Raw genomic sequence first — 13,401 nt, 5'->3', positions numbered from 1 at the left:
TGGCAATGTTTTTGTCTTACAAGCCCGTTGAAGATATCACATCCACTTCTTTTCTCCTGAGGAATTTCTTCACAGACTTTTCACTCTCTTTTTAAGCTATCCTGTCTGTACAATCACCATGTTGCATCTAGTTTTCTTGTGATAGAATGTAATTCTTACCAGTACCTTCTGCAGAGCTCTAGGAAAGTCTCTTCCCAGTGATTCTAGTTTTATTACCTGTATATTCTCAGTGTGATACATACAAAACATAGAGATAGATGAATGGAAGGAGAACATTAAATCCCATTAAATCAAGAAGCCCAGATCTCGTGGTCCTTGTAGTTTAGGGGCAGTTTAAGAGTGATGTAATTATCACTGGAAGAGAACTGTAAGTCCTTAAGACAATATAAACCAGTATGATATGCTAACAACTACAATTTAGTTTAGAGATTTCCTGGTCTGTAAATTGGTCCCCAAATAGAAGGCAAGGTATCAAATAATCTTCCTCTGAATTCAGTACCAGGTGAATGTATCCATTAATTTAATGGAGTGAAACTATTTCCACACTGCGAGAAGATTGTGAATTTAAGTCAGGAATTGATTTTGCTGTGAATAAGTTGAGAATAAATGTATGGAGAATTCAGCACTAGTGACGAAGGACCAAAGGTCTGTCACCCGGATGTCAGGTGTGAAGTCAAAGAACTTGGAAATAATATTGCAATAAAAAAAAAATGGAATGTTTTGGGGTTTTTTTAAGTGTGGTTTGAAGTAAACTTGGCTCAATTTTATTCCTAGCAGACAAATATTTGTCTAAAAATGCTGCCTTGATATTGGTCTATTGGTCTATGAAACCATAAAGTCACTTTCTAGCTTTACCATCACTTCTGCAATGACATTAAATGAGCATTCACATGTTTTCTATAGCTTTACTGGAAAAGGGGGATGGAATGCACTAGTCAGTCTCAGTGGTGAATTTTCAGGCCTGCTATTGCATGGGCTTTTGTATAACTACCCATTTTTCAGTACTTACAATCAAACTCCAAAAGGTTTTGCCTGGGTATTTTTTGTTTGAAGGCAAAAAATAAAAAAAAAAAAAAAAGATAAAAACACTCAATGTCAAGAGCTCCGTTTCAAACAGTAGGCAATCTGGCTGAAAACAGTCTTTTTTAAAGGTGAATGTTGCTGGTCTCTAATTTTTTTTTTTTCTGTGACTGCCTTCCAACATGTTTCTTCTTCCACCTTTATTTCCTTCAAATTGTCACTCTTTCCAGTTCTTTTCAAGCAATCCTCTCACATAACATTTGAAAACCTGTGTCTCTTTCCTTTCATCCTATCTTTTTGTCTTGTAGACTGGACCCTTCCATCCCAGGATTCCTACAATTGTAGTCCTCATAGAAATGCATATTATAGATGGTACACATGAAAATTACAAAGACCCTACTCTGTGTGGGTGGTAGTGCTCTTGGAAAACAGTTGGATAATTTTAAATCTTGACTTCTGCTCAAACCTAAAACTGGCTAATGGAAGCAGTTTGTTCCTCATGGTTGTATTACCATTTACAAACAGTACTCTTTAAAATCTTAATTGCTGTTTAAGCAAAGGTTTTTGCTTTGGAATGGTTTGTTTTTTGTTGTTGGTTTGGGTTTTTTTGGGTTTGTTTGTTTGGCTTTTTTGCATGTAGTTTGTCCTCTGTAAACATTCTCTATTTTTCTCTCTTCTTTTCATTTTTTTTCCTTCCTTTTAGGCTTTACACCTCCAGGGATGGATAGGACATCTCCAGACAATAGTCCAGTCCATGGCCTTTTACGTCAACCCTCCATTACAACAGGAGCCAACATCCCTATTATAACAGAGCTAGGTAAGAAAAGCTAAAATATATCCTTCAAATGTACATTCCAATGTCTTTTTCCCACTTTCCTTGTTATGTAGATACAGAAAAATTACCCGTACTGTTACATTTTCTCTTTTGATAAGTGTTTTAAATTACTCTCTCAGAAGAAAGTTTAGGAACAGTTGATTCACTTTATTTGAATAACTGAAATATATTTCCCTCCTTTGGGTTTTCTCCATTTTCTTAAATAAATATTCTATCAGACAAGATGATTTTTGCATAGTGTAACAAACAAGCAAGGGTCTTTGGGCTAAGATTAGAAAAGGAAAAAAGGCCAGAGTAAGTATAAGCAGATATTTCCTGTGCATTTAATCAATTGTAAGAGGCCATTTGTTTATTTCTTCATGGTCCAAAACTGTTTAATCATGTGTAACCAAACTCTATATAATAGTATGAGATATTTCACTCCTGAGAATATGATGATGGTAGGTAACTAGACTCTGATTTCCACTCTAGCTGTGGGTATTTATGTTGTCAAGCGGTGTGATGTGAAGTGCAGAAGCTGTTCTGTTTCTTTCATGGCAAATACAAACTTGATTTGTGGTCCTTTGTCCTTCTGTTTTCTTTTTCAGTTTTATTTTTTAGAGCCTTACCTGTCTTTTTCCCTTACTTTATTCTCTTTCTGTACTTTCTTTCCCCCCTAAATACTTTACTTACTAGCTAAGCCTGGCAAACTTCTGCCTTTGGTTTCAATCAGTCAGGAAAAAAACAGTGGAACCCACATTCTAATGATAACTGAACTGGGTAAGAAGTGCCTTTTTCCTTCACATCACTGTGTTATTTTCTGTTGTTGTTCTTACTGTCATCAGCTTTTCCTTTATTTATCTGGCTGTATCAGAGGGGCTACCCTCATGGCACTGCTTTGAATGTGTTTTATTTGTGGTTCTGGTTGAAATTGACTGTCTTGTTCTGGTCTTCTTAATGATTTTTTTTCACGCAGCATCAGTAAACCTTTGATCACACTCGTCTGACCTGCCGGCTGTTTTCATAGCACCTCCTCACCAATTCATTTTTTTTGGCCTAAGTCCCCACCTCCCTGGCCCTCACTCTCCTACACCAATTTCTCTCTCCTTTTCTCTTCTTTCTCTTTCTTTTTGTTACTTCAGCCTGTTGTCAATTTGGTGGACATGCCTTAGCAGCTTTTCACAGGAAGTCCAAGAAGAAGTAAAAGATACCAGAAAAAACCCCAAGCATCATACTTTCCCTCAAGCTATTTTTTTGTTTATTTTGTAGAGTAAGGCTCAGGTTTTGAAGCTGTAGAGGAGCAGCCAGGCTCCTGTGTGGTTCCCTCTCAACACAGAGTGCTCTCACCAGCCCTTGGAGCAGCGTTTGATGAGCTTTTCCCTATGGCACAGCACCACCCGTTGGCACCCAGCTCTCCTGGCCCACAAATCCCAGTGTGCTAACTTGCATCAGGAAGATAAAGATGCTGAGGATAAACACATACCTGCAGAACTCATGGTAGATTTTTAGTAGCTCAGGAACTGACCCCATGCATGGCTAGCACGGTGTCAGGTGTTAGTCTGCCCGATGGAAGTGGAAAAAGAGGGCTACTGTCAATGGTGCCTACTCTCAGCTAGCAAATTAAACTGAGGTGCAAGCTGTTCAAAAAGTACATTTTGATACAGCAGGCTTTCAGATACTATATTGCTTAAGAATCTACCTAAATTGATAGGTATTGTACTAGAAAAAGAAGTTTTGTGGATCCTGGTGTTTTCTTGGATGAAAGTCTTCTGATTCCCAGGGCAGAAAATTTCTCCTATTACAGTACTAGGGTGCTATGTTTTAACAATTACATCAGGGAGTGCAAAGGCAAGATTTTTAAATTCTCTCCTCATCTCATTTAGACAGCTATCATGAGGTTTTATCTGCAGTAATTCATGTTTTGTAAGTTAAACATAGCAAGCACAGTAGTATAGAGAGTTTGGAAAAGGAGTGGATGTACAAGAAAACTATATGGGAAGAATTGAAACTGTATGAGAAGAAAGATCAGAATAGTAGGCAGAATCATTTCTGGCTTTAGAAGACTAGAGTTGAAATCTGATCAAGTTAACAGCAGTTCTCATGTTATTTTCAAAGTTTGCTGGGTTGGCTCAGGAGATGTGTTCACATGGGGAATAGGGATATCATCAGTGTGTGCAGTTTCAAATGCTCAAAAACTTTTTCATTTTCCTTTCTTGCATGGGAACTGAAATTAATTTGTCATTTAGTAAGCTGAAGGGTATTTCAATGGCATAGCTAAGCAGTCTGTGCGTTCATGCCTGAGGGAGACTAATATGGAAATGAAATATTTCATGAAATACGATCCACTTGATACACTGATCTCAAGGAAACAACTATTTTTAGTTGGAATGAGTTGGAGGCAGAGGGCTTAACTGTGACAATGAAATGCCAGAGAAAGTCAAAATGACAAATACTACTTTATTTGGGCTTTTCTCTAAAACAGCCTGATTTAGACTCTTTTTCACACTGGCTAATGTAGAATTTGTGGCTGAGAAAGTGACGTTATAGAGACAAATATTTGAACATAAGGCAGTGCTGCAAGAGAATAACTGCTCATTCATTCAGATAGATGCATGTTAAAGGGACAGTTTATCCTCTTTTGAGCCCTAAGTGCATTAACACCACTCTAGCAAGAATCACAGCAGCACATCTAACAGATGCCTGTGGGCTATATCAGAATTTTATTGACAGCCTCTATTTTACAACTTTGTATCTTGTGATAGAATTTCACATTAACTCTACATTGCATACAGCCTCAGCCAATATACCAAGATTGTCTCAATATACAAGTTTATCATATATCTCATTTTGAGCGCAGGCAACTGGTGCCACGGAGCTGCTTTCCAGGAAAGGGATAGGAACATGTCAAGAACAAGAGTGTCACCTCTTACAAGCAAGATAACAAGCAACAGATTTTTAAATGCACATTTTCACATCCATCTTGATTTCATTTTCAGTGACGTCAAAGACACAAGTCTGTGTTTCCAGACATATGCCGTTTCTTTTTCTTTGGCTGTGTAATGTGTAAGGTCACATGCTGGTGACCCAGAAACACCTTTCGTTTCTACTCTTAATATTATTATTGTACTTTTCAGTAAATGATTCAAATGTTCAGTTCTTGGACCAAGATGATGATGATGATCCCGACACAGAACTGTATCTCACACAGCCTTTTGCTTGTGGAACCGCATTTGCTGTCAGCGTGCTGGACTCCCTCATGAGCGCAGTAAGCAAACAAATCTTTTTCATTCCCTTCCATCAGACTTGCTGTGAAAGAGAGTGAAGGTGTAGAATCTTTTCCAAAAATAGGCAGAAGATGCTTTTTTCTTAGTGTCAAGAGAATTTTGTAACCTAAGCTAGGTTATTTTCTTAGTTGGACACTCTAACTGAGATATCTAGGACTTCCACGAGTCCACAATTTTGTAAGGAAACAGTCTCATGTCAGGTTTCAAGAATCATGCTTTCAAAAAAAAATTGTCCCTTCTGCCTAAAATCCAGACTCAAATTCAGTGTGTCAGTCCCTGTGCTCACCATTCTTGTCAGACAGCATCAACTGTGTTTTGAGCTTTTAATTTCCTGTAGCTATGCTCTGAGTATGAGTGCTGGGGGACGCTGATAGAACTCCACAAAAGCCATTGTACACATCTCATGAACTCTATTTGTGTGAAGAGAGGTTATCCTCTCTTTTTCAAATGAATTTCCTTATGAATCAAAACTTCAGTGCATGCCAGAAACTACAGATGGTGGCCTTTGGTTATATCTACATTGGGGCTTTTGTTTGCAGCCATAGCACAGTTCTGAAGCAAGCCCCTCGGTCATGCTCCTTTTCATCCTCCTTATATTGGCCAAGTTTCCAGACCAGTCTTGCTCTGTGTGAGCTGCACTTCATCCAGAGGGACCCTAAACTCTGCTAGATATAGCAAGGACATAGTCTTTTTAAAATCTGAGCATGGGCTTTCTGAGCTCCCCATAGAATAAAGTTCCACAGGGCTGGGAAAGATCTGTTGTAGACCCCAACTAACACCATATATGAGCAGATGCATTTCTCTAAAGGAGCCAAGTCTGACCTTCACCTGAATTCAGAATGAAACTTTTTTGCTTTTAAGAAAAATGTGTATTGATCTTTATGATTTATTATTTTATTTGTATTTCATATTTATGTATCTGTATTTTGCAGTTTTGCCTGCTATATTTTCCATATGTTCCATCCACAGATGAGTCTACACAGATAAAATTTTAGTCTAATGCTTTAGGAGTTTTTAGTATCCTCAGACAATGCTTTTCTTGAAAGCTATTTACAATATTTTGTAGATGTGACAAATTCAGAAAACCTATTCAAGGACTCCTAAACTCTATACCTTCTCAAATTAAAATCTCTATGTATAAAATTTTTTTGCATATTCATGTTATAAATGGGAATAATTTAACATGAAGGTTCCAAATGTTTACTTAGAGCTGTTTATCTACTCCCATTATTATCTAAGTCAATATCTCTGAATGTACTGTTCAGTAGGGCACTTCAGAATCAAGAAAAAAAAGAATTAATCCTTCTGGTTGCCACTGGCATTGCCACAGAAAGAGTGAGATACTGTGGACATTATTGCTTCCTTGTGCAAAGGTGTCTCAAGTAAATAATCGTGATGCAATAAAAAATAGGTACAGCATGCCTGTTCAGAAATTTTAGTGTTTTTAGTTATTGCTAGCTTTTATTAACTCTTAGTTTTGGACAACATGCCCTCTGTTTTTGCAGTTCCATTCTACAAAAGTCCTTTTTCTGAACATTTTCATATCTAAGTGGTGATATTATGTGTCAGCGACAGTGCAGCCTGAAGCCAGAGAAATGTGATAACAAGAGTAGAAAATTCTCAAAAAAATACTAATCAAGAAGAAAGGCAAGGATTCAGTCAATTAGAATTGTTCACTATCCTATCTTTTCTTTCACCAGTTTTCTGATCAGTGGCAGGGTTATTTTCTCTTTATTCCTCAAAGGCCCAGCAAGGAGTTGGAAAAGAACAATTCTTCCTGACCACTCAGAAAGTGTAAAATGTGTGAGATGCTTTCCCTTTACTATCCATATTCTCATGGGGAAGGTGTGTTATCCTTTCACTTCTTCTCCAAGGAAAAGAGTGTTTCTCACACAAACTAATCTGTTTTTACTATGTTATTTCTTACCTTTATTATCTTTTTTCCTAAAGTACACTTGGTTTTAGCAAATAGCTTCTATTTAATGTGTCTAACTTCATACTTTCCAGTATGGGAAACTGAACCCTGAATCCTAGCTAAATTGTGACATCTGTAGTCATGCTTTCATCCTATTAATTGCACAGGAATTCTGTAAGAAGTATACAATGTGCACGCTGCTGCCTTTTGCCATTTGGAGACAAGTATATAGTTCATTATTCTATCTACTTAGTGATGCAGTGGGTTTTGCTGCTTATTTTTGATAGAAAAATTGCAGTTTATTATTTCTGTTGATAGCTGTGTAATGAAAATTGCTTATATAGTGTACAATGCAAATTTTCATGAACTGCTCCTTTAAGAATCAATCTCTTCCCACAGTAGTGGGATTTTGTAGTAAAACAAAAGTCGAGTAATAGCCATGCATACATATTATTTCTGGGCTGTGGGTCATTTGAAACATGCGTATAGATGTACATACAAGGAAAAAAGCTACAAAATATATTCAAATTAATTTGCCTAAGTGTTTCGTTATTGGACAATAATAATAATAATAATGATTCTACAGTATTAATCAGTATTAAATTATAATTTTATTTTTTATAGTTTTATAATTTTGAAGTAATGCATTACACCCAACTCATGAAACTTAGATTAGAAAATATGGTAACTTTCTAATTCAAGTCTGACTGCTGGAGATCTTTACATTCTGCTGGTTTAGCGTTATTTCCTATAAGATGACAGTATTGGATATTTTAAGTTTGAAATTTTCTGTTATTTCCTTATTTCAAAGGTAAAAGGCTTAATGTAGTTTAGTTTTCAAAGTGCCATGTACTGGTCATCTACACCCAGTTTGGCTTTGCAGCAAAGGCAATATTTCCCACAAGCCAAGGATTCACAGTGCAGTAGCTCAAACACCATTGCTCAGAGGACAATAACCAGCTCAGAACCTGCTCTGTGTTGTTGATGAGTTGGGAGCAGTGATCTCACCAGGTTTGCTTCAAGAGCTTTACTGTGCTCTGTGGGAAGGCTCTGGGCTTGGTTCATGTTTTAACTCTGGCAGAGGCTATTGTTAAAGTGCTCCAGCTAATCATTGCTATGTCTTTGAAGAGACATCTAGTGCCATCAGGTACTTAAATGATATATTAATATTTATTTTGTCGTAGCATATGCAAACCCAGGGAAATAATACACATTGTCAGTCTCAAGGCAACACCACTTCTGAAAAGCAGAGCATGCCTTCATCACCAAGTGAAATGTAACTAAAAAGTGTGGGATTGGAAGCATCTTTTAGGTTATGTAACTGGTTTTTAAAAATGTTATCTTCAGCTATAGAAAAGTTATGTGACATAGGATAGAGAAGCTAATATTTGAGCAGAAGGGCTTATTTCTGAGTCTCGTTGAGATAGTTATTCCATAAAATCCTGTACATGCAAGGAAACCAGCTTTCAACCCACAGAACCTTCAAAGGTTTGAGCAGTTGCCCTGAGAGCCAGAGCTTCCCCATTCCTGCTTTTGGCACTGAAGCACTGCAGCAGTGCTGGCAGGCTGGGTCCCTCCCACACCTGCACTGCACCAGACCCCAGGTGCTGCTGGACACAGGTGATACCACTTAACATTCACTACCCTGGAATCCATTTCCTTGTGCCAGAACTTCAGGTCTTGATTGTTTTCTATATTACCAAATCCTACTTTTTCTTCATATAAACAGAAGTACAGAATGGAAGAAAATCATTAAAACAGTTAAAAATAACTTTTCATTATGTCCCATACTCAAGAATTCTCCCTAAGGGATCCTCACAGTCTTATTTATACAGAAAAGAAACTATTCTAATCTTTGTTATGAACACAGGACTATTTTCCATGCAATTCTGTTCAGAGAATTAGTAAACAGCATCTTGTAACTTAAAGTGTCCCAAACTTCTTTAAAGTTTGGACAATAGTTTAAGAATTAATAGATTTTCAAATGCTGCAATACTGTTATTTATTGTCTGATGTTTATTCTGTGTCAAAGACCCTTTTGTTATTGGTGTGAATTACTGATGTTAGCTTAGTCATTCCTCAGGTTTGGATATATATTATTCCTCCAACTCAATGAGAAAAGCAATTTAAAGTATTTGTTTGAAAGTGAGGTTAAAAACCACATGTGGTGGAGGAGGAGGAGTCGTCTTCTTAAAAGAAATTCATTTAAAAACCCACTAGCAAACACAAAAAAGGCAGATATAACTTGAAAAATGAGAATTTTAGTGTAATTATAAATGAAAGGCAAAGTGCTATTAAAGTTAAAGCAATATTATTAAAAGATGTGCTAATTTTCAGTTAAATTTTCTGTAGAAGACCAATTAGTTTAAAAGACATGACAGCATTAACTGCAAAACATAAGCACTCTGGTAATTATACTTTAAAAATGATTGAACAAATGGGAAAGCATCCTTGAAACATTTGAAAGAGCTGCACTACAATTCTGAAGCAAAGGCTAGGTGGCACTGCTAGCTCAGATATCTGTGTCACAATTTCCTTGCTATTTACCCAGTTTCAGTGTGTATGATGCATTTCTTTTTTTCTGTGTTTAGAATACACCTATTTCATGCTCTCATTCCAGATGCTGATTAAAGTGGTATCACACACATGTCCAGTGTGGGGTTTGGTTAACGACAATAGCAAACAAGTATTTCTTCAGTTTTGATTTTACACTCAACAAAAGGGATTCTTTTCCATCACTGGAAAGTGCCTTGTTACTTTAAGTACAACAGCACCTTTCCAAAGACATTCTGTAGATCAGTTTCTTATAAGTACTGGCATATTCAGGCCATGTACCCTCCCACAGAGCAAGTAGAAGATCACTCTCAAATTAATTTCAGTGTATTATTATTCCAGAGGAAATGGATATCAGCTAGTTCAGCTTTTCAGTGTTCCCCTAGTTCCACACTGGCAAGACGAAATGAGGAGTCTGATTTTTGTGACAATCAAAAGCATGGACAGACAGCTTTTTCTTGAGGAGTGCTAAATACTTTAGTACAGAAGGAAGCAACCCTGTTTAGTGAGGGTGAGAAGTTACAGCTTCCTATTCACCCATCTTTTCTTGCTTATGGTTGGACATTTTCTGATCAGATGTAATGCTGCAGCAGTTTGTCCTGAAACTTGGAATATTTTCTCCCAACGATTGCAAAAAAAAAAAAAAACCCAAAAAAACTCCCCAACCAAACAACAACAACAAACAAAAAAACAACAAAAAAAAACTTAAAAGAAAAAAAACAAACCCAAGAAATATCTTTTGGCTGCACTCATCCATCTGATTGAATGGTGCCATCCACATCAGTCATGGTGTGAAACCCAAATTAAGCCATTGTTCCACAATGAATGCTGCTTCCTTTGCTAATGAGGGTCTTAGCTTTGCCTTAGAGGTATAGCACAGTTGCCAAAGAGAGTGACTCTGATTTCATCTCTGGGACATCAAGAAAGAAGTAATTGCAAAATAAACAATCATGCCTGAATGTCTTCTCTCTCTCACAGTGGCAATTCCTATTAAACATCATGTAATCGCTCCAGACTTACATTCCTGCAAGGAGTCACATTGATTTTTCCATAAGTTAAGAGAGGTTTGAGTATTACACTTGAATTGTTACCCAGTGCATCCACATGTATAAGGGCTGATTTGAGATCAGCTGTTGTTTTAGACTGGCTGAATCCTCATGAACCTCTGCCTATGTCAGACTACTCCTTACAATATGCTTTGTAGCTAAAATATGTAGTGCCTTACACAGGTTAACTTAAATAATTGGAGTTGATGAGATGCAAGTATTTGCTTTAGGGCATGTATAACAGTAAGAATATGTTCCTCTCATTTTAATTTAGTCAACAGGTGAATGGCATATATGCCTATGTAAATAAGCAGAGAAGCTTGAAGTTAGGAAACTTCAATGTAAATTGAAAAACATTGCTGCGTAGAACTCATTTTCTTCTGTTTTATCTGTCATCTCCGGCAAACAATGAAACTGAAGTTCATTATACAAAGAAAGAATATCAAAGCAACATGGATAGGAAGCCAGTTCTGCTTTTTGATCTCAGGATAAAATATTTCAACCTCTACCTCAGTTTACCCATGTATTAAATGCAGTTACATTATATGGCTAGAGCAGTGAATTTCATTGAAAAGTATTATTTTAAAAGTCTTATCTTTAGACAACAAGCACTGCTGGAGAATTCACTATTCATTTTTACTTGGTTGGATTACAGGCATTTGTTATAAGTCCTAAATTCAACAAAATCCAGAAATCTAGTAATGTCAATCCTGTGTACTCTACAGTGAGCTCATTTTTTCCTTTTATGTTCCTTGCACTTTCAAAGCTTCTGAAAACTCAGACATTGGTGACATTATAAGTGACAGTCTTTCCTTTTTTTTTGTTCAACATTTTTTTTTGCCCAGTACAATACATTGCAGATGTTTAACTGAGTATGTCTGAACTATACCAGTATACTTTTAAGTGAACTTGAAAGTCATTCATCTGGATTTAAATTAATATTTTAAATACCCATTGTTTGCCTGACAGACCAGCAATGCTACAGATGCTGGCAAAATGTCAGTGTGGAGTAAATCTTCCCTAATAAACCACACTTACCCTATACCCTAGAGTTTTTTAAAAGGACCACCAGGATCCCAAACTCATCATACATTTATCTGGAATGAACTCAAGATGTTTAATTGATACATGCTTATGTCTGAACACTGTCAAGTCTCGTAATAAGATGTTTAGTACAATACATCGGTTAGACTGCTAGAGTCCAGCCACAGTAATAAGTAATGACATTTGCAGCACAAAGGCAGCTCCCCAACGAATTGGTGACAAGAGTAAAAAGGCAATCTAGCCTGTGTAAGCTTTAAATGTGGTCTGAATTTTACAATTACATGTCCTAAAGCCCATTATTAGACATGAGGGCGATGAGAAGGAAAGCAGTCATTGCATCACTACTAACACCAATTATAGGAAACATAAATCATTCAAATTTTTGTACTTTAATAAAAATCAGCCTGAATTGGTGTTTAAAAGGAAGGATCTAGTATAGGAGCCTAATGGGAAAGAAGAAAATAGAGTAATTGGAGGCTGCTGTCTTTTCACTTTCTATATAAAATTATTTGAAGAGACAGCCAAGAACTTTAAACAGCAGAAACCCGGAAAAGTTGTAATTTGGATGTCTTCAGTTGTGACTTTAATGGTGTTTGCTTAAAGAGCTTTCTTTTATCTCTGCAGACATACTTCAATGACAATATCCTCACACTGATACGGACATTGGTAACAGGAGGAGCCACACCAGAGCTGGAAGCACTGATTGCTGAGGAAAATGCATTGAGAGGAGGTTACAGCACGCCCCAGACACTTGCAAACAGGGACAGGTGTCGAGTTGCTCAGTTGGCTTTGTATGATGGGCCATTTGCAGACCTAGGGGTAAGATCATGAGGGAAATGCAGGACCAAGGCTGGTCTGTGCTCTGTTAGCTTTCTCTCAGACTGAGTGAAAAATCCATCTCAATAAGCATATAATTTCTATTATTGAATTTAATAGAGCTTTTGGATTGTTTAAAAATTTATAGCACAGAGTGCCAGGTTTGCTCTTTACCTTTTTGAGAAGCTGTATGACTGCCCCGGATCCCTGCCTGCGTATTTCATACAGAAAATCCTGTGGCTCTTCTTCGTTGTCAGCTAAAGAGATGGATGAGCTGATATGGGTGATATAACCATTATAGCGATAATGAATTCTAAATTTATTCAATATGTATAGATATACCTTTTTTGGGTGCCGATAAGCTTATTCAGTGTTTTCACAGAGCTTCCAATTCTTGAAATCTGCTTATTAGCTTGAAAACAAAGGTTTGTAAGGTTTGGTTTCTGCTGGTGTTGGACGAACTAAAATTCTTATGAAATCCTAATCTTCTGATAATTTGACTGCACTGTTCTAAGGGTCAAAAAACAAGCAAAAAAATTTAAAATCCCAAACGAAATAAATAAATTATCTTTTAAAAATAGCGCATCATATAAAAATAAAATATCTAGAAATGTTTTCTGGACCACATTATGAAATCTTGAGGTAATCCCAAAGCACCCACTCTGCTTTGATGATGATGTAGGATTTGATGTTTCTTAAATTAACCCTGTGTTGACCAGCTCTGTCCAAAAAGAGCAGAATGACCTTCACAGAAATGACAGGGAATCCCAGTTTAAGGATTAGGGCAGGAGTGCACAGATAGAAGCCTACAGCCTTTCAGTTGATGTAGCAGTCTAGTTGCAGCTGAGACTAGCAGCACATCAAAACTCTTTGGGATGCAGCTTAACACTTCCACAAACAAACTAAGCA

The 13,401-nt window shown here is 36.9% G+C and overlaps 1 protein-coding gene across 28 annotated transcripts in view; it reads left to right on the top strand.

Annotated features, from left to right (window-relative positions):
* Positions 1-13,401, top strand: part of KCNMA1 (potassium calcium-activated channel subfamily M alpha 1) — a 411,380-nt gene that overhangs the window by 386,798 nt on the left and 11,181 nt on the right. For 14 of the 28 annotated variants that reach the window (XM_054276930.1, XM_054276928.1, XM_054276929.1 and 11 more), the window contains 4 exons: positions 1,724-1,837; positions 2,531-2,614; positions 4,969-5,099; positions 12,301-12,495. In XM_054276930.1, coding sequence (XP_054132905.1) covers positions 1,724-1,837; positions 2,531-2,614; positions 4,969-5,099; positions 12,301-12,495 — 524 coding nt within the window. The remainder of the gene's footprint in view (positions 1-1,723; positions 1,838-2,530; positions 2,615-4,968; positions 5,100-12,300; positions 12,496-13,401) is intronic. The other 14 variants (XM_054276926.1, XM_054276924.1, XM_054276923.1 and 11 more) reach the window with 1 other exon arrangement.

Source organism: Melozone crissalis, unplaced genomic scaffold, assembly GCF_028551555.1.
Source record: "Melozone crissalis strain CALT ecotype California unplaced genomic scaffold, PUWL_Pcris_2 ptg000019l_1, whole genome shotgun sequence".
Classification (NCBI taxonomy): domain Eukaryota; kingdom Metazoa; phylum Chordata; class Aves; order Passeriformes; family Passerellidae; genus Melozone; species Melozone crissalis.
This window is presented reverse-complemented; position numbering and strand designations above follow the sequence as displayed.